At 40.6% G+C, this 26,402-nt stretch overlaps 1 protein-coding gene across 3 annotated transcripts in view; it reads left to right on the top strand.

Annotated features, from left to right (window-relative positions):
• The window catches only part of PI4KB (phosphatidylinositol 4-kinase beta), a 126,259-nt gene that overhangs the window by 16,105 nt on the left and 83,752 nt on the right, over positions 1–26,402 (top strand). For 2 of the 3 annotated variants that reach the window (XM_053703827.1, XM_053703836.1), the window contains exon 3: positions 17,992–18,036. The exons of the other annotated variant lie outside the window; for it this stretch is intronic. In XM_053703827.1, coding sequence (XP_053559802.1) covers positions 17,992–18,036 — 45 coding nt within the window. The remainder of the gene's footprint in view (positions 1–17,991; positions 18,037–26,402) is intronic. 3 annotated transcript variants of the gene reach the window in all.

Raw genomic sequence — 26,402 nt, 5'->3', positions numbered from 1 at the left:
TCAGCTTTGGCATCTTCTAGGAAAAAAGTAGCGGGCGCAGAGCCACTCCTGTAACCTTTGCTGCTGCACTTGGACACACAATAACCAAACGCATTACTATGCTCCACCTACCTTTCGTTCCTCTTCAATTTACCTGCACAATGAAAGTGAGTGACAGCATACCATGCATGAGTACCAGGAGCAGGTAAGGGGGCAGTCAATGGATAGTTTTTATACCCTCCCCCCCCCCCCCTCACACATATGATTTTGACCCCTCTTGAGTCTTAATTGTTTGCATCAGAGATGTTGGCATTTCCCTCTTCTCTTGCAATGGGTTGTGATAAGATTGGGATCTAGCCTCTCATTTATATGTTCTTTATTACTAAACTGACTGTTGGAAACTGGTATTCTGTTTGCCTGGTAGTGTTTACTGAGGAGACAAGTTTTTTTCATAGGTATAGTATGTGTTTTGTTTAAAGCTATGTTAAAGGGACAGTATACTGTAAAATTGTTTTTATATTAATGTATTTTCAATGACTTGTTATACCAGCTGAAGAGTATAAAATGTATGAGAAATTGTATTTTCAGGTTTGTGTTTATGAAGTAGCTGGTTTTGTGTTTTTAAACCACAGCTATTACAATGGGTTGAGCTTCAGGTAATATCATATCTCATTATTTTATCACTTTGTGAACACACACTTGCTTCCTTATCTTATTTGTCTGGAAAACCAAAGCTCAATACTTAGAGAACAATGTAAAAATATTATTTTATTTGCATCCCACACTGTGAATTTAATTTATTCTGATGGCTGTGTTTACTTAGGCTATTCAATAGCTGAGACTTAGGTGGGGATACTACCTGCTACTTTAAATGCCAAAATAGGGGTAAAGGAGCTACTTGTAATAACGCCAGCAGGTATAATGGATCGTTGTGAACAATTTAAAGGGGAGACAAATTTTCGGTGAACTGTCCCTTTTAACCCGTTTTGCTGTTGATCTCATCTTACTGGTCAGCAGTGGATTAAAAGTGTTTTTTGTTGTGTTTTTTTTTTTTTAAATCATTTTGTTGGCTGTATATATATGTTCCATAGAGGAAGCAAAGGGGGATGGATGTCTAAACAGTGTCCTGTTCCCCATGTCTTGCTTCCTCCCTAAGTGTTTATATTTCCTTTGACTTGTAGTGTGTGTGTTATAGAAGTGTTTGCATTTCCAACAAGCACTTTAAATTAACAGCATTGCTGCTTGCATTCTCTCGCCCCACATACAGTAGCAGGTGGTTAGAGAATTTAACAGATCCTCTGCCTGGTGCACTGAGCACTGGATACCCAGCTCACAATGCTGCCCGCTGTTGAATTCTTCATTGTTTGGACTCTGACACAATGTGAAATTGAGACCTTCTGTGGGAAGTTCCCCGAGAGCCTACATACTTGCTATGAATGGTGACAGGAGAGATTTCCTTTTCCTGCTTCTAAGAAGTCACTGTCTTATTCCTTGGGGACATGCCGGCTATCCCTGCCAGCACTTGCTACCCCCGGTCTTAACCATTTTTTCACCTACACCCATCCCTCATAACAAACTCATTCAGTTATTGCTGCTCCCAGCTGCATTAGGTTTTTTGTTTTACGCACGTCATATGAATGCAACCGTTTAGCAATGCCTGGATTAATAACCTTTAATAAACTTAAGTCAATCTTCCTTTAATTCTACTTAATTTATATATATATATATATATATATATATATATATATATATATATATATATATATATATATATATATATATATATATATATATATATATATATATATATATATATAATAATGTGTTAAATATCCCTTTTATTTCAAACATCCCTTTTATTTCAAACATGTTTGTGTGCACTAAATTGTATTTGGCAACATAGATTAGATGATTTAATACAATTTTTAGGTAAAGTTTTTAAAAGTTTGTATCATTTTCTTTCGATACGTGGTAGTTGGTATTTCCTAAATAATTTAAACACACAGGTTTTTGGGCCCATGTTTTTCATCAGTTCACCTTCCAAAATACCAAAATTTAGGATTCTATACCTTTTTATTATTTGATATAAATTGGTAATAGAAAATTAGAAGGAAAACATTGGCATTTTTAAAATAAGGTGTTCTAAGATTGTAGTTGCCGCAGTAAAGACCAGATAGCCACCTGAACATATGACCCACTAGTTTGAACAAGTGAAATCCCCTCTTTCTCCAACATTGGTGTGTCCGGTTCACGGCGTCATCCTTACTTGTGGGATATTCTCTTCTCCAACAGGAAATGGCAAAGAGTCCCAGCAAAGCTGGTCACATGATCCCTCCTAGGCTCCGCCCACCCCAGTCATTCTCTTTGCCGTTGCACAGGCAACATCTCCACGGAGATGGTTAAGAGTTTTTTGGTGTTTAAATGTAGTTTTTATTCTTCTATCAAGTGTTTGTTATTTTAAAATAGTGCTGGTATGTACTATTTACTCTGAAACAGAAAAGGATGAAGATTTCTGTTTGTAAGAGGAAGATGATTTTAGCACAGTAACTAAAATCGATTGCTGTTTCCACACAGGACTGTTGAGATGAAGTAACTTCAGTTGGGGGAAACAGTTAGCAGTCTTTTCTGCTTAAGGTATGACTAGCCATATTTCTAACAAGACCATGTAATGCTGGAAGGCTGTCATTTCCCCTCATGGGGACCGGTAAGCCATTTTCTTAGTTAAACATAAAAGAATAAAGGGCTTAAAAACTGGTAGACATTTTTCTGGGCTAAAACAATTGCTTTACTAGGCATATTATGCAGATTCTAACTAATTATTGGTATTATAATCTTGGGGAATGTTTAGAAAAACGGCAGGCACTGTCTTGGACACCTTTTTCAGATGGGGGCCTTTCTAGTTATAGACAGAGCCTCATTCTGGGACTGTATAGGGGTTAAATGTAAAAACGGCTCCGGTTCCGTTAATTTAAGGGTTAAAGCTCTGAAATTTGGTGTGCAATACTTTTAATGCTTTAAGACACTGTGGTGAAATTTTGGTGAATTTTGAACAATTCCTTCATACTTTTTCACATATTCAGTAATAAAGTGTTTTCAGTCTGAAATTTAAAGTGACAGTAACGGTTTTATTTTAAAACGTTTTTTGTGCTTTGTTGACAAGTTTAAGCCTGTTTAACATGTCTGTACCATCAGATAAGCTATGTTCTATATGTATGAAAGCCAATGTGTCTCCCCATTTAAATTTATGTGATAATTGTGCCATAGTGTCCAAACAAAGTAAGGACAGTAATGCAACAGATAATGATATTGCCCAAGATGATTCCTCAAATGAGGGGAGTAAACATGATACTACATCATCCCCTACTGTGTCTACACCAGTTATGCCCACACAGGAGGCCCCTAGTACATCTAGTGCGCCAATACTTATTACCATGCAACAATTAACGGCTGTAATGGATAACTCCATAGCAAATCTTTTATCCAAAATGCCTACTTATCAGAGAAAGCGCGATTGCTCTGTTTTAAACACTGAAGAGCAAGAGGACGCTGATGATAACTGTTCTGACATACCCTCACACCAATCTCAAGGGGCCATGAGGGAGGTTTTGTCTGATGGAGAAATTTCAGATTCAGGAAAAATTTCTCATCAAGCTGAACCTGATGTTGTGACATTTAAATTTAAATTAGAACATCTCCGCGCACTGCTTAAGGAGGTGTTATCTACTCTGGATGATTGTGACAATTTGGTCATTCCAGAGAAATTATGTAAGATGGACAAGTTCCTAGAGGTTCCGGTGCCCCCGACGCTTTTCCTATACCCAAGCGGGTGGCGGACATAGTAAATAAAGAGTGGGAAAGGCCCGGCATACCTTTTGTTCCCCCCCCTATATTTAAGAAATTATTTCCTATAGTCGACCCCAGAAAGGACTTATGGCAGACAGTCCCCAAGGTCGAGGGGGCGGTTTCTACTCTAAACAAACGCACTACTATTCCTATCGAAGATAGTTGTGCTTTCAAAGATCCTATGGATAAGAAATTAGAGGGTTTGCTTAAAAAGATTTTTGTACAGCAAGGTTACCTTCTACAACCAATTTCATGCATTGTTCCTGTCACTACGGCAGCGTGTTTCTGGTTCGAGGAACTAGAAAAATCGCTCAGTAAAGAATCTTCATATGAGGAGGTTATGGACAGAGTTCAAGCACTTAAATTGGCTAACTCTTTTGTTTTAGATGCCGCTTTGCAATTAGCTAGATTAGCGGCGAAAAATTCAGGGTTTGCTGTCGTGGCGCGCAGAGTGCTTTGGCTAAAGTCTTGGTCAGCGGATGTGTCTTCCAAGACAAAATTGCTTAACATTCCTTTCAAAGGTAAAACATTATTTGGACCTGATTTGAAAGAGATTATTTCAGACATCACTGGGGGAAAGGGCCACGCCCTCCCACAGGATAGGTCTTTTAAGGCTAATAATAAGCCTAATTTTCGTCCCTTTCGCAGAAACGGACCAGTCTCTAATTCTGTATCCTCTAAGCAAGAGGGTAATACTTCACAACCCAAACCAGCCTGGAAACCAATGCAAGGCTGGAACAAGGGTAAGCAGGCCAAGAAGCCTACCACTGCTACCAAAACAGCATGAAGGGATAGCCCCCGATCCGGGACCGGATCTAGTGGGGGGCAGACTTTCTCTCTTTGCTCAGGCTTGGGCAAGAGATGTTCAGGATCCTTGGGTGCTAGAAATAGATTCTCAAGGTTATCTCCTGGAATTCAAGGAACTACCCCCAAGGGGAAGGTTCCACAGGTCTCAATTATCTTCAAACCAAATAAAGAGACCGGCATTCTTACATTGTGTAGAAGACCTGTTAAAGATGGGAGTGATACATCCAGTTCCAATAAGAGAACAAGGAATGGGATTTTATTCCAATCTGTTCATAGTTCCCAAAAAAGAGGGAACATTCAGACCAATTTTGGATCTAAAGATCCTAAACAAATTTCTCAGGGTACCATCGTTCAAAATGGAAACTATTCGAACGATCCTACCTACTATCCAGGAAAATCAATTTATGACTACCGTGGATTTAAAGGATGCGTACCTACATATTCCTATCCACAAGGAACATCATCAGTTCCTAAGGTTCGCTTTTCTGGACAAGCATTACCAGTTTGTGGCACTTCCATTTGGATTAGCCTACTCCAAGGATTTTCACAAAGGTACTAGGGTCCCTTCTAGCGGTTCTAAGACCAAGGGGCATTGCAGTAGTACCTTACTTGGACGACATCCTGATTCAAGCGTCGTCCCTGTCAAAAGCAAAGGCTCATACGGACATCGTCCTAGCCTTTCTCAGATCTCACGGATGGAAGGTGAACAAAGAAAAAAGTTCTCTGTCCCCGTCAACAAGAGTTCCCTTCTTGGGAACAATAATAGATTCCTTAGAAATGAGGATTTTTCTGACAGAGGTCAGAAAATCAAAACTTCTAAGCTCTTGTCAAGTACTTCATTCTGTTCCTCGTCCTTCCATAGCGCAGTGCATGGAAGTAATAGGATTGATGGTTGCAACAATGGACATAGTTCCTTTTGCACGAATTCATCTAAGACCATTACAACTGTGCATGCTCAGACAGTGGAATGGGGATTATACAGACTTGTCTCCGACGATTCAAGTAGATCAAAAGACCAGAGATTCACTCCGTTGGTGGCTGACCCTGGACAATCTGTCACAGGGAATGAGCTTCCGCAGACCAGAGTGGGTCATTGTCACGACCGACGCCAGCCTAGTGGGCTGGGGCGCGGTCTGGGAATCCCTGAAAGCTCAGGGTCTATGGTCTCGGGAAGAGTCTCTTCTCCCGATAAACATTCTGGAACTGAGAGCGATATTCAATGCTCTCAGAGCTTGGCCTCAACTAGCAAAGGCCAAATTCATAAGGTTTCAGTCAGACAACATGACGACCGTTGCATATATCAATCATCAGGGGGGAACAAGGACTTCCCTAGCGATGAAAGAAGTGACCAAGATAATTCAATGGGCGGAGGATCACTCCTGCCACTTGTCTGCGATCCACATCCCAGGAGTGGAAAATTGGGAAGCGGATTTTCTGAGTCGTCAGACTTTCCATCCGGGGGAGTGGGAACTCCATCCGGAAATCTTTGCCCAAATAACTCAATTATGGGGCATTCCAGACATGGATCTGATGGCGTCTCGTCAGAACTTCAAGGTTCCTTGCTACGGGTCCAGATCCAGGGATCCCAAGGCGACCCTAGTAGATGCACTAGTAGCACCTTGGACCTTCAACCTAGCTTATGTATTCCCACCGTTTCCTCTCATCCCCAGGCTGGTAGCCAGGATCAATCAGGAGAGGGCCTCGGTGATCTTGATAGCTCCTGCGTGGCCACGCAGGACTTGGTATGCAGACCTGGTGAATATGTCATCGGCTCCACCATGGAAGCTACCTTTGAGACAGGACCTTCTTGTTCAGGGTCCATTCGAACATCCGAATCTGGTTTCCCTCCAACTGACGGCTTGGAGATTGAACGCTTGATTTTATCAAAGCGTGGGTTTTCAGATTCTGTAATAGATACTCTGATTCAGGCTAGAAAGCCTGTAACTAGAAAAATTTACCATAAAATATGGAAAAAATATATCTGTTGGTGTGAATCTAAAGGATTCCCATGGAACAAGATAAAAATTCCTAAGATTCTATCCTTTCTACAAGAAGGTTTGGAGAAAGGATTATCTGCAAGTTCTCTGAAGGGACAGATCTCTGCTTTATCTGTTTTACTTCACAAAAGACTGGCAGCTGTGCCAGATGTTCAAGCATTTGTTCAGGCTCTGGTTAGGATCAAGCCTGTTTACAGACCTTTGACTCCTCCCTGGAGTCTAAATCTAGTTCTTTCAGTTCTTCAAGGGGTTCCGTTTGAACCCTTACATTCCGTAGATATTAAGTTATTATCTTGGAAAGTTTTGTTTTTGGTTGCAATTTCTTCTGCTAGAAGAGTTTCAGAGTTATCTGCTCTGCAGTGTTCTCCGCCCTATCTGGTGTTCCATGCAGATAAGGTGGTTTTGCGTACTAAGCCTGGTTTTCTTCCGAAAGTTGTTTCCAACAAAAATATTAACCAGGAGATAGTTGTACCTTCTTTGTGTCCGAATCCAGTTTCAAAGAAGGAACGTTTGTTACACAATTTGGACGTAGTCCGTGCTCTAAAATTCTATTTAGAGGCTACTAAAGATTTCAGACAAACATCTTCCTTGTTTGTTGTTTATTCTGGTAAAAGGAGAGGTCAAAAAGCGACTTCTACCTCTCTTTCCTTTTGGCTTAAAAGCATTATCCGATTGGCTTATTAGACTGCCGGACGGCAGCCTCCTGAAAGAATCACAGCTCACTCCACTAGGGCTGTGGCTTCCACATGGGCCTTCAAGAACGAGGCTTCTGTTGACCAGATATGTAAGGCAGCGACTTGGTCTTCACTGCACACTTTTGCCAAATTTTACAAATTTGATACTTTTGCTTCTTCGGAGGCTATTTTTGGGAGAAAGGTTTTGCAAGCCGTGGTGCCTTCCATTTAGGTGACCTGATTTGCTCCCTCCCTTCATCCGTGTCCTAAAGCTTTGGTATTGGTTCCCACAAGTAAGGATGACGCCGTGGACCGGACACACCAATGTTGGAGAAAACAGAATTTATGCTTACCTGATAAATTACTTTCTCCAACGGTGTGTCCGGTCCACGGCCCGCCCTGGTTTTTTAATCAGGTCTGATGAATTATTTTCTCTAACTACAGTCACCACGGTATCATATGGTTTCTCCTATATATATATTTCCTCCTGTCCGTCGGTCGAATGACTGGGGTGGGCGGAGCCTAGGAGGGATCATGTGACCAGCTTTGCTGGGACTCTTTGCCATTTCCTGTTGGGGTAGAGAATATCCCACAAGTAAGGATGACGCCGTGGACCGGACACACCGTTGGAGAAAGTAATTTATCAGGTAAGCATAAATTCTGTTTTTATATGAGGTGTATTTTATATATGTGTGTATTCTATTCTGCCTTTTAAGGGTTGCAGTTTAAAGTCTTTATACCCCACCATACAGTAAGTTTGTTGGTTAGGTGATTGCCATTTTTGTGGCAATCAACTGCTTATGACAGAGGTATGACCCCAAATTGGAAATATAGGGCTCACATCTTTCCAAAATGAGGTCTTCTGCTCTCTAGTGTGGCTTATCAGACATAGCAGGGAAATAACAACAAAAAAAAACTCTTCACGGTAAGCAAACACCTCCCTTGTGCCTAGATCGGGCAAGTTCTCACATTTACCATGGTGATCAGCTTCAAATTAGATTGGCATGTGAATCCTCATTCATAATATGTGAATTCCCTTCCTGCCTTAAAAAAGGGAGTTGTTTTAATCAAATTAAAGGGTTTATGGGGGCTATGTATTCCTGGTTTTCAGTGGGACATGTTTTTAATCCCCATTTTTAACAGTGATCACCTACATCCTATTTTTAGAAGTGGCTTATTCCCTTTTTAAATAAAGGGTTACATTTCATTTAAGGTTAAATAAGGGGAGACAGTAGCCTCTTCCACCTCAGCCAAACTGCAGGCACTTTATTAATGCTCCAGAACCTTCCTAGGTATGCTATTCAAAAAAGGATACTTGGAGAACAAAGCAAATTTCCTTATAGAACTAAATTGCAAATATGTTTACATTTGCATGCTCTACCTGAATCAAATTGTTCAAGTTTAATTTTTTTACTGTCCCTTTTAGACTGCTGACCTTTGAACAACTAGGTTGATGCATTCAGCAGTGGCAGAGCAGCCCCTGAAGACAATGACAGGTTGTTTGCATCCACCTTCTGTGAGTAATGCGGGCAAGAATGACCTGTTGTGAAGCATGTGCAAGGGATTAAGCAGCTGACAAAAGTTCATAGTAGCACATTTAAAGGGGCGTGCTAATGTAAAAAGAACATGCTATATTTTTTCAGAGAATGTTACTTTTGCTTTAGTTCTCTTGCTTACTTTTTTAGCACCTGTAGAGAGGATAAACCCTAGCTGAAATCAGGAGCACATTGCAACTCCAGAGAAGGACACAGCTGATTAACTAATTACATGTGTATGCTGTTCTTCGCTGCCATTTCCCGGCTGTGTCTTGTTCAGTGTATTGCAACTTTACAGCGTTTTAAAGGGACACTGAACCCACATTTTTTATTTTGTGATTCAGATAGCGCATGCATTTTTAAGCAAATTTCTTATTCACTCCTATTATCTATTTTACTTAGTTCTCTTGATGTCTTTATTTGAAAAAGACATCTAAGCTAAGGAGCCAGACAATTTTTGGTTCAGACGCTGGACAACACTTGTTTATTGGTGGGTAAATGTATCCACCAATCAGCAAGAACAACCCAGGTTGTTCACCAAAAATGGGCCGGCATCTAAACTTACATTCTTGCTTTTCAAATAACGATACCAAGAGAATGAAGAAAATTTGATAATAGGAGTAAATTAGAAAGTTGCTTAAAATTGTATGCTCTATCTGAATCGCAAATTAAAAAAATTGGATTCAGTGTCCCTTTAAGTATCACTGATCTGCAGTGTGTGTATATACCTGGTGCAGTGACTTGGTCCTCCGGTCGCTATAAACAATAGCCTGAATGTAGCTGCTGCTTATGAACCAGTTATGCTGTGCAGATTATTGGTGATGAGTTCCATCCTCGTGTCATTAGCTGGAGCATGTGATCCCCTCACATCCTGTCTGTCAGATCAGCTCTGCCTCCTTATATCATCTGAGTAACCTTCGTACACACTCTCGGCAACTGACCAACCACATGTTGTTGGCACAGCTGACTCAAGCTGCCAGCCGAACAGGTCACATGGGACTAGCTGAACTAATTAATGTATTCTATGATTATTATTACAGTTAATATTATTGCTGTAATTATTGTTTTTGTAAATAAAATATTTGCAACAAATATAACCTATAAAAAACTTGCATTATATATATATATATATATATATATATATATATGTAATCTGTCTATATATAGAGAGATTGATTTTATGAAAGTTAAGTTAAAAACTACATATTGTTATTTTTAAAACTAACAAGCAGTGTATATTTGTCCAGCACAGGAACATCCTGTTTTCATTAATAACCTCTTTTTAGATGTAACAAAAAACACTCTCCTTAACCGGGGGGGGGGGGGGGGGGGGGTGGTAGTGGTCAATTCAGATGCAGCAGCCAAAGCCTTAAGGGGACATTATACACTCATTTTTTTCTTTGCATAAATGTTTTGTAGATGATCTGTTTTTTTTTTTTTTTTTTTTTTCTTTTTAAATGTTTAGTTTTGCTTATTTTAAATTACATTGCTCTCCTAACCAAGCCCCAACGTTTTATGAGAATACTGTCAGATACTTACTCCAGCTTGCTCCTGTTTGTGTAAAGGGTCTTTTCATATGCAAAAGATGGGGGGAGGAGGGAATGTCTTATTTCCCACTTGCAGTGGGTTTTCCAGCTGCATTTTCAACAGAGCTAAACCAGGATCTTCTAAGTAAGTTTTTAAACAGTTTTATACTGGATTTTTATATCAGTATCTGCTTCTTATTCTTTATAGTAGTGTGTATTACATGCAGTTATATGAAAATTGGTGTATACTGTCCCTTAAGAATAATCCAGGAGAGACTTTCTTTGCATAATATTATTTGCAATATTATACACAGTGCAAAAGAGAAATATAATTTCTCTTGTAAGGTGTATCCAATCCACGGGTTCATCCATTACTTGTGGGATATTCTCCTTCCCAACAGGAAGTTGCAAGAGGACACCCACAGCAGGGCTGTCTATATAGCTCCTCCCCTAACTGCCACTCAGTCATTCTCTTGCAACTTTCGACAAGAAAGGAAGTATCAAGAGAAATGTGGTGACTTAGTGTAGTTTTACCTTCAATCAAGAGTTTGTTATTTTTAAACGGTACCGGCGTTGTACTGTTTTTCTCTCAGGCAGAAATTAGAAGAAGAATTCTGCCTGGAGATTTGATGATCTTAGCGGTTTGTAACTAAGGTCCACTGCTGTTCTCACACATAACTGATGAATATGGGAAAACTTCAGTTGGGGGAACGGCCTGCAGATTACCTGCTTTTGAGGTATGTTCAGTATTTTTATTTCTAGAGAGAGGAATAAGTTCTAGAAAATGCTGACAGAGCCTTGTGTATTTGAGGTAAGCCTGATTCAGTGATTTAATAGCGACTGGGATCATGCTTACATAACGGGGTAATACTCATGTTAATATTCATATTGCTTAGTGACAAAACGTTTACATGATTTCAAATAAATAGGACGTTTTTTTTTTTAAGGGAGATAAGTCTTTATTTGGGGTCTAGTTTCCACATGGCTAGTCAGATACTCCTAGGAGTATTTTCTTAAGGCCCCTCTGACATCCAGTACATGGTGGGAGGGGCCTATTTTAGCGCTCTAACTGCGCAGTTTTAATACAGACTGAGACATCCAGCTTCCCTAGAAGAGTCCTCTGGCATCTGAGAACCATTTCAAAGGGGTTATTTCTGCACAAAATCATATTTAAGGGCAGCTAGGAGCCTCAGCAGAGCTGTGGCATATTGCTCAATTGATTTTTAACGTTTTTCAATCCGGTTTGGGGCCTAAGGGGTTAATCATCCATTTGCAAGTGGGTGCAATGCTGCTTTAGTCCCTTATTCACACTGTAAAAATTTCAAAGATTTTACTGTATTTTTTCACTGTTTTGCAGTTTAAGTGCTAGTTTTTTTCTCTTAAAGGCACAGTAACGTTTTTGTTTAATTGCTGTTTCACCTTTATTAAAGTGTTTTCCAAGCTTGCTTGTCTCATTACTAGTCTGTTAAACATGTCTGACATAGAGGAAACTCCTTGTTCAATATGTTTGGAAGCCATTGTGGAACCCCCTCTTAGAATGTGTACCAAAATGTACTGATATTTCTATAAACTATAAAGACCATATTATGGCTTAAAGATTTATCTCCAGGGGATTCTCTGACTGAAAAGAGGGAGATTATGCCATTTAACTCTCCCCATGTGTCAGAACCTATAACTCCCGCTCAAGTTACGCCAAGTACATCTAGCGCGTCTAATTCTTTTACCTTACAGGACATGGCGGCAGTTATGAATGCTACCCTCACAGAGGTATTCTCCAAACTGCCAGGGCTACAAGGAAAGCGAGACAGCTTTGGGGCTAGAATTAATACAGAGCTTTCTGACGCTTTATTGAATGTGTCCGATATACCCTCCCAATGCTCAGAAGCCAAGGCAGGTGAGCTTCTATCTGTGGGTGACATTTCAGACTCAGGGAAGGCGTTACTTCAGTCTGATTCTGAGATGACAGCGTTTAAATTTAAACTTGAACACCTCCGCTTATTGCTTAGGGAGGTTTTAGTGACTCTGGATGACTGTGACCCCCCCATGTGGTTCTAGAGAAATTGTGTAAAATGGACAAATACTTTGCAGTACCTGTTTACACCAATGTTTTTCCAGTCCCTTAGAGGTTTTCGGAAATTATTACTAAGGAATGGGATAGACCAGGTGTGCCGTTCTCTCCCCCTCCTGCTTTTAAAAAGATGTTTCCCATAGATGCCACCACACGGGACTCGTGGCAGACGGTTCCTTAGGTGGAGGGAGCAGTCTCCACCCTAGCTAAACATACAACTATCCCCGTCGAGGACAGTTGTGCTTTCCTAGATCCTATGGATAAAAAATTGGAGGGTCTCCTTAAGAAAATTGTTATACATCAAGGTTTTATTCTTCAGCCTCTTGCATGCATTGCCCCAGTTACTGCTGCAGTGGATTTTTGGTTTGAGTCTCTTAAGGAGGCCCTACAGGTGGAGACCCCGTTAGACGATATTCTAGACAGGATTAAAGCTCTTAAGTTAGCTAACTCCTTTATTTCTGACGCCATTTTTCATTTAGCCAAGCTAACAGCTAAGAATTCAGGTTTTGCCATTTTGGCGCGTAGGGCGCTATGGCTTAAGTCCTGGTCAGCAGACGTTACTTCAAAGTCTAAGCTTCTTAACATCCCCTTCAAGGGACAGACCCTATTCGGGCCCGGTCTGAAGGAGATCATTTCTGATATTACTGGAGGAAAAGGTCACGCCCTTCCTCAGGATAGGTCCAATAAGTTAAGGACCAAACAGAATAATTTTCGTTCCTTTCGAAACTTCAAGAGTGGCGCAGCTTCAGTTTCCTCTAATGCAAAACAAGAGGGAAATTTCGCCCAGTCCAAACCAGTCTGGAGACCTAACCAGGCTTGGAATAAGGGGAAGCAGGCCAAGAAACCTGCTTCTGCCTCTAAGACAGCATGAAGGAGTAGCCCCAGATCCGGGACTGGATCTAGTGGGGGGCAGAGACTCTCTCTTCGCTCAGGCTTGGGCAAGAGACGTCCAGGATCCCTGGGCATTAGAGATTGTTTCCCAGGGTTATCTTCTGGACTTCAAAGCTTCATCTCCAAAGGGGAGATTTCATCTCTCACAATTATCTGTAAACCAGATAAAGAGAGAGGCATTCTTATGTTGTGTTCAAGACCTGCTGGTTATGGGAATGATCCACCCAGTTCCAAAGCAGGAACAGGGGCAGGGCTTCTATTCAAATCTGTTTATAGTTCCCAAAAAAGAGGGAACTTTCAGACCAATCTTGGATCTCAAGATCCTAAACAAATTTCTCAGGGTCCCATCCTTCAAGATGGAGACTATCCGAACCATCCTCCCTATGATCCAGGAGGGTCAATATATGACTACCGTGGACTTAAAGGATGATTATCTCCACATTCCGATTCACAGAGATCAGGCAATACCAGTTTGTGGCTCTTCCCTTCAGGTTAGCCACGGCACCAAGAATCTTTACGAAGGTTCTAGGGTCCCTACTGGCGGTTCTAAGGCCATGGGTGATAGCGGTGGCTCCTTACCTAGAAGACATTCTGATACAGGCGTCGACTTTTCAAATCGCCAAGTCTCATACGGACATTGTTCTGGCTTTTCTGAGGTCTCATGGGTGGAAGGTGAACGAAGAAAAGAGTTCTCTCTCCCCTCTCACAAGAGTTTTCTTCCTAGGAACACTGATAGATTCAGTAGAAATTAAAATTTTTCTTACAGAGGTCAGGTTATCAAAGCTTCTAACTTCCTGCCGTGCTCTTCATTCCACTTCTCGGCCGTCAGTGGCTCAGTGTATGGAAGTAATCGGCCTAATGGTAGCGGCAATGGACATAGTTCCGTTTGCCCGCCTACATCTCAGACCACTGCAACTTTGCATGCTCAATCAGTGGAATGGGGATTACACAGATTTGTCCCCTCTGCTAAATCTGGATCAAGAGACCAGGGATTCTCTTCTCTGGTGGTTCTCTCGGGTCCATCTGTCCAGGGGAATCAGTTTCCACAGGCCAGAGTGGGCTATAGTCACGACAGATGCCAGCCTTCTGGGCTGGGGCGCAGTCTGGAACTCCCTGAAGGCTCAGGGTTCGTGGACTCGGGAGGAAGCCCTCCTTCCGATAAACATTCTGGAACTAAGAGCGATATTCAATGCTCTTCAGGCTTGGCCTCAACTAGCTGCGGTCAGGTTCATCAGATTTCAGTCGGACAATATCACGTCTGTAGCTTATATCAACCATCAGGGGGGGACAAGAAGCCCCCTGGCAATGTTGGAGGTTTCAAAGATAATTCTATGGGCAGAGGTTCACTCTTGCCATCTCTCAGCTATCCATATCCCAGGAGTAGAGAACTGGGAGGTGGATTTTCTAAGTCGGCAGACTTTTCATCCGGGGGAGTGGGAGCTCCATCTGGAGGTATTTGCCCAGCTGATTCAACTATGGGGCAAATCAGAAGTGGATCTGATGGCGTCTTGTCAGAACGCCAAGCTTCCCTGTTACGGGTCCAGGTCAAGGGATCCCCAGGCAGCGCTGATAGATGCTCTAGCAGTGCCCTGGTCCTTCAGCCTGGCTTATGTGTTCCCACTATTTCCTCTCCTCCCTCGTCTGATTGCCAAGATCAAGCAGGATAGAGCTTCAGTGATTTTGATAGCACCTGCGTGGCCACGCAGGACTTGGTATGCAGATCTGGTGGACATGTCATCCCTTCCACCATGGACTCTGCTGCTGAGGCAGGACCTTCTACTCCAAGGTCCATTCAAACATCCGAATCTAATTTCTCTGCGGCTGACTGCTTGGAGATTGAACGCTTGATTTTATCAAAACGTGGTTTCTCCGAGTCGGTCATTGATACCTTAATTCAGGCTTGAAAGCCTGTCACAAGGAAAATCTGTCATAAGATATGGTGTAAATATCTTCATTGGTGTGAATCCAAGGGTTACTCATGGAGTAAAGTCAGGATTCCTAGGATATTATCTTTTCTCCAAGAAGGATTGGAGAAGGGTTTGTCAGGTAGTTCCTTAAAGGGACAGATTTCTGCTCTGTCTATTCTTCTGCACAAGCTTCTGGCAGATGTTCCAGACGTTCAGGCGTTTTGTCAGGCTTTAGTTAGAATCAAGCCTGTGTTTAAACCTGTGACTCCGCCATGGAGTTTAAATTTAGTTCTTAAAGTTCTTCAAGGGGTTCCGTTTGAACCTCTGCATTCTATAGATATCAAGCTTTTATCTTGGAAAGTTCTGTTTTTGGTAGCTATCTCTTCGGCTCGAAGAGTTTGAGTTATCTGCCTTACAGTGTGATTCTCCTTATCTGATATTCCATACAGATAAGGTAGTGTTGCATACCAAACCTGGATTTCTTCCTAAGGTGGTATCTAATAAGAATATCAATCAGGAGATTGTAGTTCCGTCACTGTGTCCTAATCCTTCTTCAAAGAAGGAACGTCTATTACACAATCTTGACGTGGTTCGTGCTTTAAAGTTTTATTTACAAGCTATAGTACTAAGGATTTTCATCAAACATCTGCATTGTTTGTTGTCTACTCTGGACAGAGGAGAGGCCAAAAGGCTTCGTCATCTTCTCTTTCTTTTTGGCTGAGAAGCATAATCCGTTTAGCTTATGAGACTGCTGGCCAGCAGCCTCCTGAAAGAATTACAGCTCATTCCACTAGAGCGGTAGCTTCCACATGGGCTTTTAAAAATGAGGCCTCTGTTGAACAGATTTGTAAGGCGACGACTTGGTCTTCGCTTCATACTTTTTCTAAATTCTACAAATTTGATACTTTTGCTTCCTCGGAGGCTATTTTTGTGAGAAAGGTCTTGCAGGCAGTGGTGCCTTCCGTTTAAGTTCCTGCCTTGTCCCTCCCTTCATCTGTGTCCTAAAGCTTTGGTATTGGTATCCCACAAGAAGGGGTCTGTGAGAACCCCCTGAAACGTCAATAAATTTTGTTTTATATTTATATATATATATATATATATATATATATATATATATATATATATATATATATATATATATATATATATATATATATATATATATATATATATATATATATATATAAAACACATATACACCCAGCACTCACCAGCTAGCTCACAGCTAAGATAAACTCACAACTGGAAAGGTTAGTTACCGTATCTGGCCAAATGGGAAAAGCTCAGGCACCACGTCAAGGTCCTTTCCACTGCCCGAGTCCCTAACACAGCCACACCATGCGAGCTTACAAAGCCAAACAAACTGAGAACAAAGAAGGGGGTGCACAGGTGGATGTAATCACCCAGAGAAATACAAAACACGGAAAGGAACTGCACTCCAAGACCAGGTACACATACCAGCCCTGGGTGCTAAATAGCACTCCAAAAATGCTGTGATGTCACCAGAGCCACAGGCAGTTAACCCCAGTAATATATATATATATATATATATATATATATATATATATATATATATATATATATATATATATATATATATTCAAAAACAAAGAGCACTCCAAAGGTCTTGTATAGATAGTATAGTCACCTTGTCACCTTTAATGTGAACGCTTTCGGGTCAGAATGATGAATTAAGCAGGCACACCATTCTTCTAGTTAAAAAGTCCAAGTTTATTCGTCAAAGTTAAAAGGAAAAGAAGTAGTAACAAACAGCTTAGGCAGCAGTTGTGTCTGACATGTTTCGGCCAGTGGCCTTAATCATAGACATAATTAAAACAATATGTGCAGTTCGCGGTTTAAAACCACATCCGCAAATTAATCGTGCAGCCCTTAAATTTATATATATGATAATAATTGTTCAAAATATAATTAAATATATATTGTAAGATTATATTTTTTATATGTGTTTTAAACCACAATTAGATATGGATTATATGTTTACAGTGGAAATGGCTATAGTATAACAATCAGGAAATGGGTGGTACTTCTGCATTTGGTGACTTACTCCTACATTGGAAATATGACCATGTAAAACACAAAGTAATAAGGATTATTATATCGGTGTGCATTTTTGTTATACAGGGTCTGAGCAGAGCACAGCGATAATGTGAGGCAGTCAGATAGAAAGAACCAGGGACAAAAGACACTTCATTCTGTGTAACGCACAACCTGCTGTGGTAATGCAAAGATCTGGGATCGACTGACTATGCTCCTGTTAATGTCAGTGCAGTTTCTGAACCTTAGATAAAGCCTAAGAGGTCTAACCACAGCCAGCACAAAAGGCACTGCTTGTTATAGAAACAAACAACACAATAAATACATATTTGTTGCTCAGGTTTCCATTCTTCACCAAAGAGAAACTCCTGTAAGTAGATGATCAGTTAAGTACGTGTTGTCATGTTCTACTTTTAGTGCACCTGTGAATTAGAGAAATATTTACCCATGTGATATCCTTTATTTAAGGGTCTGAATGTGTAGGTTACTCATTTTTACAATTACATAGGAAACTCTGATTAGCTCTGGCAAGGTTAAAGGTATTTTGTTTGCAATAGACCAGAACACTTTGCTTGTGGCTGCTCCCTGAGCCTGGGGTTGGTTTGAGATGAATGTGTCATTGTGACGTTGGTGGTTTTAAACATGTTGCCTTTTTCTCCCCTTTATCCTCCTCCTGCCTTTTCACCTCCTGTCCACCCCTCTTTCCCAGGAGCTCTCGTCCAGTTCGGAAAGTCTCGATAGGTCGTTCTCCTCCGTAAGTGGCCAGTTTTTATGTAATTGGCGCTGGGTCTTACTGGCTTCTATCCTTTTACAGCAGCAGCATTTCCTCTGTGGGGGGAAAATATATAAATGGGATACCCATCTCATATTCATGTCTATCCTTGCATTCTGCACGTTTACAGACTGGCTGCCCCTTCAATAAACATAAAATCTGTAGTGTGCATTAAAGGAGCTTTTAAGTAATGGTTGAGGTCTCTGTGATCACAACAGGAGCTGCAATGTTAAATTTCTAAAGCATATGAAACTGGGAGAGAGCATTGTAAAAGCTCTCACTCATTTAATATGACTCCACACTGGCATAGCAGTAATGGTTCTGACAGAGCTTCTGATCATTATTTTTTGGAAAGCCCCATAGATGTGCACATTATTAAATGCCATACACCTTGTTTGCAGCCTACCCACTGCTGTGGATGCCATTTAATTCCAAAGTTCCATTGCATCTCCACATCCCCTTTGCATGTCTTGCCACTGCTCCCCTCTGCATGCCAGCTTTTGCAGAAAAAAATGCGGCACCTGCTGTCCAAATTCTGTGATCCCAGAATGGGCACCTGCTGTCCAACTTCTGTGATCCCAGAATCTTACATTTATATCATATCCTGTTGTAATCTAATTCTCTGGTGTTTCCAGAGACCCAATTTTAGAAATCAAATTTAAGCTAAAAGTTTATTTTCATTTAAAAGGTAATGTAAAAAAGAGTCTTGCAAGCATTTTGTGTTATGTCTCTAAGACTGCTATACTTTACGTTATTTTAAGTTTTTGCTTGTTGACTAGCAAAACATTTATGGTTGATTTTCTGTTATGTTTAATAAAATATTTCCTTTTTTTGTCCTTTTGTTCTTCTCAGTTTCACATTTTACTGTATTTAGTTATAGTGTTAACGTTTGATCTGCTCATGAGGCAGACCTACAAGAGAAGACCATAGTCCATTTTCTTCACTGTTTGAAAGAAGAAGCTTATTTTTATTTTAGAAAAAAAACAAGATAATTGTGATTGCTACCTTTTTTTGTTATCAAGTGATCATACATAAAAATGTTTTGCTAGTCTACAAATTGGAATATGTTGTTATATTTACTACAACTTGTCTTAGAAACATGACTGTTGGCTAAAATAAAGAGTACAAATGTTGTCCCTTTTTCCCCATATTTTTAAGCCTTTGACCTTTTATCTGTTTCCCATATTTTTTATACTCCAGATATAACTTATCTGTGCCTTGTTGCATTTTTTTAAACTTAATTAGCCTCTTCTAACAATAGTTTGCAGTCATTCCATTAGCAATTTAAATTAAATTAAATGTTATTAAATTAAAGAAAATGAAATTAGAATCTTAGTACCACATTTAGTCAGACTGAAATCAACACTGTAAATCAATTGGTAGTATGAATACTATTTTTTTTTTTTTGTCATACAGTACTATGACATTGAAATACTTAATTTAGATATTTTTTTAAATGAACACTGATTTTGTCAGTTTTTTCTAAACCAAATGATTTTAAAATATTTTCTAAACCAATTGGAAATGCCATACTGGGCTCTGTTTCTGAATATTCTGTCAGAGGGCAGAGGAAATGCTGTTTCATTTTTTTGCAAATTGGTTGGGGTTTTTTTTTCTGTACAATCATTTTTTCTTTATCTTTATAATTATTAATTTTTTTTCTAGTAAATCTTTGATTTTTCTTCTTTCTCATGTTTTCACCGTCTTTCAGTTTTACCCGTACATTTTTGTTGCCGTAATCTATAATGTAGAATTAGAATCTGAAAACTAACAAACTGTATGCTGGAAAAAATTAAATCATGAAGAAAAATGTACAAAATACTTCTACATATAAACATATGAAAAATATTGACTGAGTTTTAAATAAATGTTTCTATCAGAACTAGTTTGTTACTGCAAATAAAGCTCTTTTGCCAATTTAAATTGACTTTTCCCATAGCCTCTGTAAATAATTTAGGAGTAAAGAGATTTATAGGATCATTTGTATATTATGAAAATGACCCTTTCTTTCTAATGACACAGTGAGTCCACGGATCATCATAATTACTATTGGAAATATTACTCCTGACCAGCAGGAGGAGGCAAAGAGCACCACAGCAAAGCTGTTAAAGGGACATGAAACCCCAAAATGTTCTTTCATGATTTAGGTAGAAGATACAATTTTAAACAACTTTCAAATTTACTTCTATTATCTAATTTCTTTCATTCTCTTGGTATCATTTCTTGAAGGAGCAGCAATGTGCTACTGGTTTCTAACTGAACACATGGGTGAGCCAATGACTATGTATGTATGTATGTATGTATGTATGTATGTGTATATATATATATATATATATATATATATATATATATATATATATATATATATATATATATATTTATTTCTTCTGTTATGTGTGATCAGTCCACGGGTCATCATTACTTCTGGGATATAACTCCTCCCCAACAGGAAATGCAAGAGGATTCACCCAGCAGAGCTGCATATAGCTCCTCCCCTCTACGTCACTCCCAGTCATTCTCTTGCACCCAACGACTAGATAGGATGTGTGAGAGGACTATGGTGATTATACTTAGTTTTTATAACTTCAATCAAAAGTTTGTTATTTTACAATAGCACCGGAGCGTGTTATTGCCTCTCTGGCAGAGTTTGAAGAAGAATCTACCAGAGTTTTTACTATGATTTTAACCGGAGTAGTTAAGATCATATTGCTGTTTCTCGGCCATCTGAGGGAGGTAAAAGCTTCAGATCAGGGGACAGCGGGCAGATGAATCTGCATTGAGGTATGTAGCAGTTTTTATTTTCTGAATGGAATTGATGAGAAAATCCTGCCATACCGTTATAATAATCGGCTAGTTCTTTAAAGGGACAGATCTCAGCTCTGTCCATCTTGTTGCACAGGCGTCTGTCAGAAAATCCAGACGTCCAGGCCTTTTGTCAGGCTTTAGCTAGAATCAAGCCTGTGTTTAAAACTGTTGCTCCGCCATGGAGTTTAAACCTTGTTCTTAACGTTCTACAAGGAGTTCCGTTTGAACCCCTTCATTCCATTGATATAAAGTTGTTATCTTGGAAAGTGTTATTTTTAATGGCTATTTCTTCGGCTCGGAGAGTCTCTGAGTTATCAGCTTTACATTGTGATTCTCCTTATTTGATTTTTCATTCAGATAAGGTAGTTCTGCGTACTAAACCTGGGTTCTTACCTAAGGTAGTCACTAACAGGAACATCAATCAAGAGATCGTGGTGCCTTCCCTGTGCCCGAATCCTTCTTCAAAGAAGGAACGTCTTCTACACAATCTGGATGTAGTTCGTGCCCTCAAGTTCTACTTGCAGGCAACTAAGGATTTTCGACAAACGTCTTCCCTGTTTGTCGTGTACTCTGGTCAGAGGAGAGGTCATAAGGCTTCGGCTACCTCTCTCTCCTTCTGTCTTCGTAGCATCATTCGTTTAGCCTATGAGACTGCTGGACAGCAGCCTCCTGAAAGAATTACAGCTCATTCTACTAGAGCTGTGGCTTCCACTTGGGCCTTTAAGAATGAGGCCTCTGTTGAACAGATTTGCAAGGCTGCAACTTGGTCTTCGCTTCATACTTTTTCCAAATTTTACAAATTTGACACTTTTGCTTCTTCGGAGGCTATTTTTGGGAGAAAGGTTCTTCAGGCAGTGGTTCCTTCTGTATAATGAGCCTGCCTATCCCTCCCGTCATCCGTGTACTTTTGCTTTGGTATTGGTATCCCAGAAGTAATGATGACCCGTGGACTGATCACACATAACAGAAGAAAACATAATTTATGCTTACCTGATAAATTCCTTTCTTCTGTTGTGTGATCAGTCCACGGCCCGCCCTGTTTTTTAAGGCAGGTAGATATTTTTTAAATTATACTCCAGTCACCACTTCACCCTTGGTTTCTCCTTTCTCGTTGATTCTTGGTCGAATGACTGGGAGTGACGTAGAGGGGAGGAGCTATATGCAGCTCTGCTGGGTGAATCCTCTTGCATTTCCTGTTGGGGAGGAGTAATATCCCAGAAGTAATGATGACCCGTGGACTGATCACACAACAGAAGAAAGGAATTTATCAGGTAAGCATAAATTATGTTATATATATGTGTGTGTATATATATATATACAGCCACCAATCAACAGCTAGGACCTAGGTTCTTTGCTGCTCCTGAGCTTACGTAGATAAACCTTTCAGCAAAGAATAACAATAGAAGGAAGCACATTAAATAATAGAAGTAAATTGGAAAGTTATTTCAAATTGTATTCTCTATCTGAATCATGAAAGAAAAAATTTGGTTTTCATGTCCCTTTTAAATACCACTCCCTTACCCACAACCCCCAGTCATTCTCTTTGCTTGTATCAGTTGCAAGGAGGTGGTAAAGTTAGGTGTCTGATTCTTCAATCACGAGTTTATTTTTTTAAGCAAAGCAGGTTTGCTTTGTTTTTTTGGGGTGTTACCGTAGTCCATGTCACTCCCCTCAGTAGAGCAATGGTGTCTTTTAAGCATTTGGGAACTTGGGGGGTATAATCCCCTCTGCGCCTCCCATGTAGTTTGTGCTGCCCTTCTTTTAAAAAGTCTGAGTAGGTTTACTCAGTCTTTTTTTTTTTTTTTTTTCACAGGTCCATGTAAGGAGTGTTGCCTTTAAAACTTTGTGAGCTGCCCTGCTGCCGGGCAGATTGTTATAGAGGTAAGTGCTGTTTTTTATTTTCTGAGGTCAGAAAGTCTGGCTCTTAGGGGGTTAATTTATTCCTGATTGTGTGCAGGTTTTTTTTTAACTCATGACAGTATTGTGGGGCACTGTTGAGGATTTGGATGGCAGCTGAGGCTGTTTTGGGCTCTGTTTTAAGGGTGTGTTACATTTTCACTCCTTGTTGGGTTCTTGTGTGTGTTTGTAAAACGGGGCAGTAACGTTTTATTTGGCTGTTAGGCTCAGTGCAGGCAGAATTGCAAGAGGCACTACGGGTTTACAGTTTTTTTCTCCCGGTGGCGTTTTTTTACTGTTTGTAGCTGTCATGCCGTCCGGGAGGTTTTGTAGACTCCCACGATGGGGGGAGTTTTGTTTGGCTCGAGTGTTGTGCGCTCTTTCAGTGTATGTTTGAGACGGAAGTGAGAGGTTGTTCCGCTGCTGCTCTGGTGCTACGTTGGAGCGGTTTTGTGGAGAGTGAGTTCCGGATCGTTTGGGAGTCTGTGCCTACTCCGGTTGGTAGGATTCTGGTTTAAGCACCTCAGTTGGGCTTGTTAAGGTGTAGAGATGTTAGATAAGGGCTCAGGGTGGTTTGTTTTTGGGCTCTTCTTTTTTATTAACGTTATTTAAAGGGAAAGTAACGTTTGATTTTTGGGGCAATTTTTTCTGTCACATTTAATTAATTTTTTGATTAATTCGTTGTTTAATTTGTTAATATGGACCAAGAGGACTTGCAAGCAGTTACTTGAAATTTATGTCTAGATGCTAATGTGGAGCCACCTATCCCTTTCTGTTCTTTTTGTATAGAGAGAGTGTTACAGTACAGGGATAGGCTTTTTGATTCAGAGCCTTCTTTTTCTAAGGAGAATGTTGTTCAGGAGTCTCCTGTTCAAGCTATACCGCAGCTTTCTCCTCAATCATCCCAATCTCTATCCTCTTCGCATGCAGTGCCCTGCGTTTGGTCTCAGATTGTTTTTTCTTTGCAGGATATGGCTACTCACATTTCCTCTGCTGTATCTAAAGCTTTGTCTGCTTTTCCTGAGTTGCAGGGGAAGCGCAAAAGGAAGTATAAGGTTTCTGATTCTGTTGCAGTTATTTCTAATGTTTCTTCCCATAGGTCTGAGGAAGAAGATACTTCAGTAGTGTCTGAGGGTGAAGTTTTGGACTCTGATAGTGTAATTCCTTCGGCTGATTCTGAGGTTGTTTCTTTCAGATTTAAGCTGGAGCACCTCCGTTTGTTACTCAGGGAGGTTTTGGCTACCTTGGATGACTCTGATTCGACGGTCATAGTTACTCTCAAGAAAGCTAGTAAACTTAACAAGTTTTTTGAGGTCCCTTCTTTGGCAGAGGTTTTTCCTGTTCCAGATCGTGTTTCAGAGATTATTACACAGGAATTGGAGAAACCTGGAATTCATTTTTCCCTTTCGCCTATTTTTAGGAAGATGTTTCCTATTTCGGATTCTATTAAAGAATCTTGGCAGACGATTCCTAAGGTAGAAGGAGCTATTTCCACTTTGGCTAAGAGGACCACTATTTCTATTGAGAATAGCTGTTCTTTCAAGGACCCCATGGATGAGAAGCTGGAGACTTTGCTTAAGAGGATGTATGATCACCAGGGGTTCCAATGGCAGCCGGCTGTGTGTATTGCTACGATTACCAGTGCGTCTGCATATTGGTTTGATGCCTTGTCTGATTCTATTGATTCTATTCAACAGGATACTCCTCTTGAGGAGATTCAGGATAGAATTAGGGCTTTAAAATTGGCTAATTCTTTTATTGTTGATGCTTCTTTGCAGGTCATCAAATTGGGTGCAAAGATTTCTGGCTTTGCTGTTCTGGCACGCAGGGCTTTATGGTTAAAGTCCTGGTCTGCGGATGTTTCATCTAAATCTAAGCTTTTATCCATTCCTTACAAGGGTAAGTCCTTGTTTGGGCCGGGTTTGGCTGAGATTATTTCTGATATTACTGGAGGGAAGGGGCATTCTCTCCCTCAGGATAAGAGAAATAAACAGAAGGGACGTCAGAATAATTTTCGTTCTTTTCGTAACTTCTCTGGTAAGTCTTCCTCCTCTAAGCCCACTTGGAAGTCCAATCAGTCCTGGAGCAAGGGGAAGCAATCTAAGAAGCTTTCTGCTGACTCAAAGTCGGCATTAAGGGTCTGCCCCAGATCCGGGATTGCATCGTGTGGGGGGGCAGTCTGTCTTTTTTCGCTCAAGCCTGGGTTTGAGATGTTCCAGATCCCTGGGTGGTAGATATTGTATTCCGGGGATACAAGCTGGAGTTCAAGACTTTTCCTCCCAGGGGCAGGTTTCTTCTATCCAGGTCATCTGTAGACCAGATAAAAAGAAGGCCATTCTTAAGTTGTGTTGAGGATCTTTCCGATATGGAAGTGATGGTTCAGGAGCAGGGTCTAGGTTTCTATTCCAATCTGTTTATTGTTCCCAAAAAGGAGGGAACTTTCAGACCCATTCTAGATCTCAAGTGTGTAAACAAATTTCTCAGAGTTCTGTCTTTCAAGATGTATTCAGTCAATTCTTCCTATGGTTCAAGAAGGTCAATTCATGACTACGGTAGATCTGAAGGATGCGTATCTGCATATTCCCATCCACAAGGAACATCACAAGTTTCTGAGATTTGCTTTTCTAGACCAGCATTTTCAGTTTGTGGCTCTTCCTTTTGGTATTGCAACAGTTCCCAGGTTGTTCTCAAAGGTCCTGGGTGCATTACTGGCAGTTCTCAGATTGCAGGGGGTTGCGGTAGCTCCTTATCTGGACGATATTCTAGTTCAGGCGCCATCTTTTCAACAAGCAAGCTCCCACATGGAGTTGTTGTCTTTTCTCCGCTCCCACGATTGGAAAGTGAATTTAGTAAAAAGTTCCTTGATTTCGACTACAAGAGTGGTATTCTTGGGAACTATTATAGATTTTTTAGAAATTAAGATTTTTTTGACAGAAGCAAGGAAATCAAAGATGTTCAATTCTTGTCTTGCTCTGCAGTCCTCTCATCGGCCGTTAGTGGCCCAGTGTATGAAGGTTGTTGGTCTGATGGTTTCAGTCATGGACATCATTCCATTTTCTCGGTTCCATCTCAGGCCTCTGCAGTTATGCATGCTCAGACAGTGGAACGTGGATTATACAGATCTGTCTCCAAAGATTGTTCTAGATCAGGCTGCAAGAGATTCTCCTCCGTGGTGGTTGTCTCAGGATCTTCTTTCCCAGGGTACCTGTTTTCGGAGGCCTACCTGGGTGATCGTGACCACGGATGCCAGTTTGCTGGGTTGGGGAGCTGTCTGGGGTTCGTTGAAGGCTCAGGGTCTGTGGACCCGGGAGGAATCAGTTCTTCCTATAAATATCCTAGAGCTGAGGGCAATCTTCAATGCTCTTCTGGCCTGGCCTGGCCTCAGTTAGCTTCAGCTTAGTTTATCAGGTTTCAGTCTGGCAACATTGCGTCAGTGGCTTACATCAATCATCAGGGAGGAACTCGGTGTTCCCTGGCCATGATGGAGGTAGCCAAGATTATGCAGAGGGCGGAGGCTCACAATTGTGCGATCCACATTCCAGGGGTGAACAATTGGGAAACGGATTTTCTGAGCAGACAGGCGTTTCATCCGGAGGTGTTTTCCAGCTTAATTCTCAAGTAGGGGAGAGCCGGAGCTGGATCTCATG

The sequence above is a fragment of the Bombina bombina genome, chromosome 1 (genome assembly GCF_027579735.1).
Source record: "Bombina bombina isolate aBomBom1 chromosome 1, aBomBom1.pri, whole genome shotgun sequence".
Classification (NCBI taxonomy): domain Eukaryota; kingdom Metazoa; phylum Chordata; class Amphibia; order Anura; family Bombinatoridae; genus Bombina; species Bombina bombina.
This window is presented reverse-complemented; position numbering and strand designations above follow the sequence as displayed.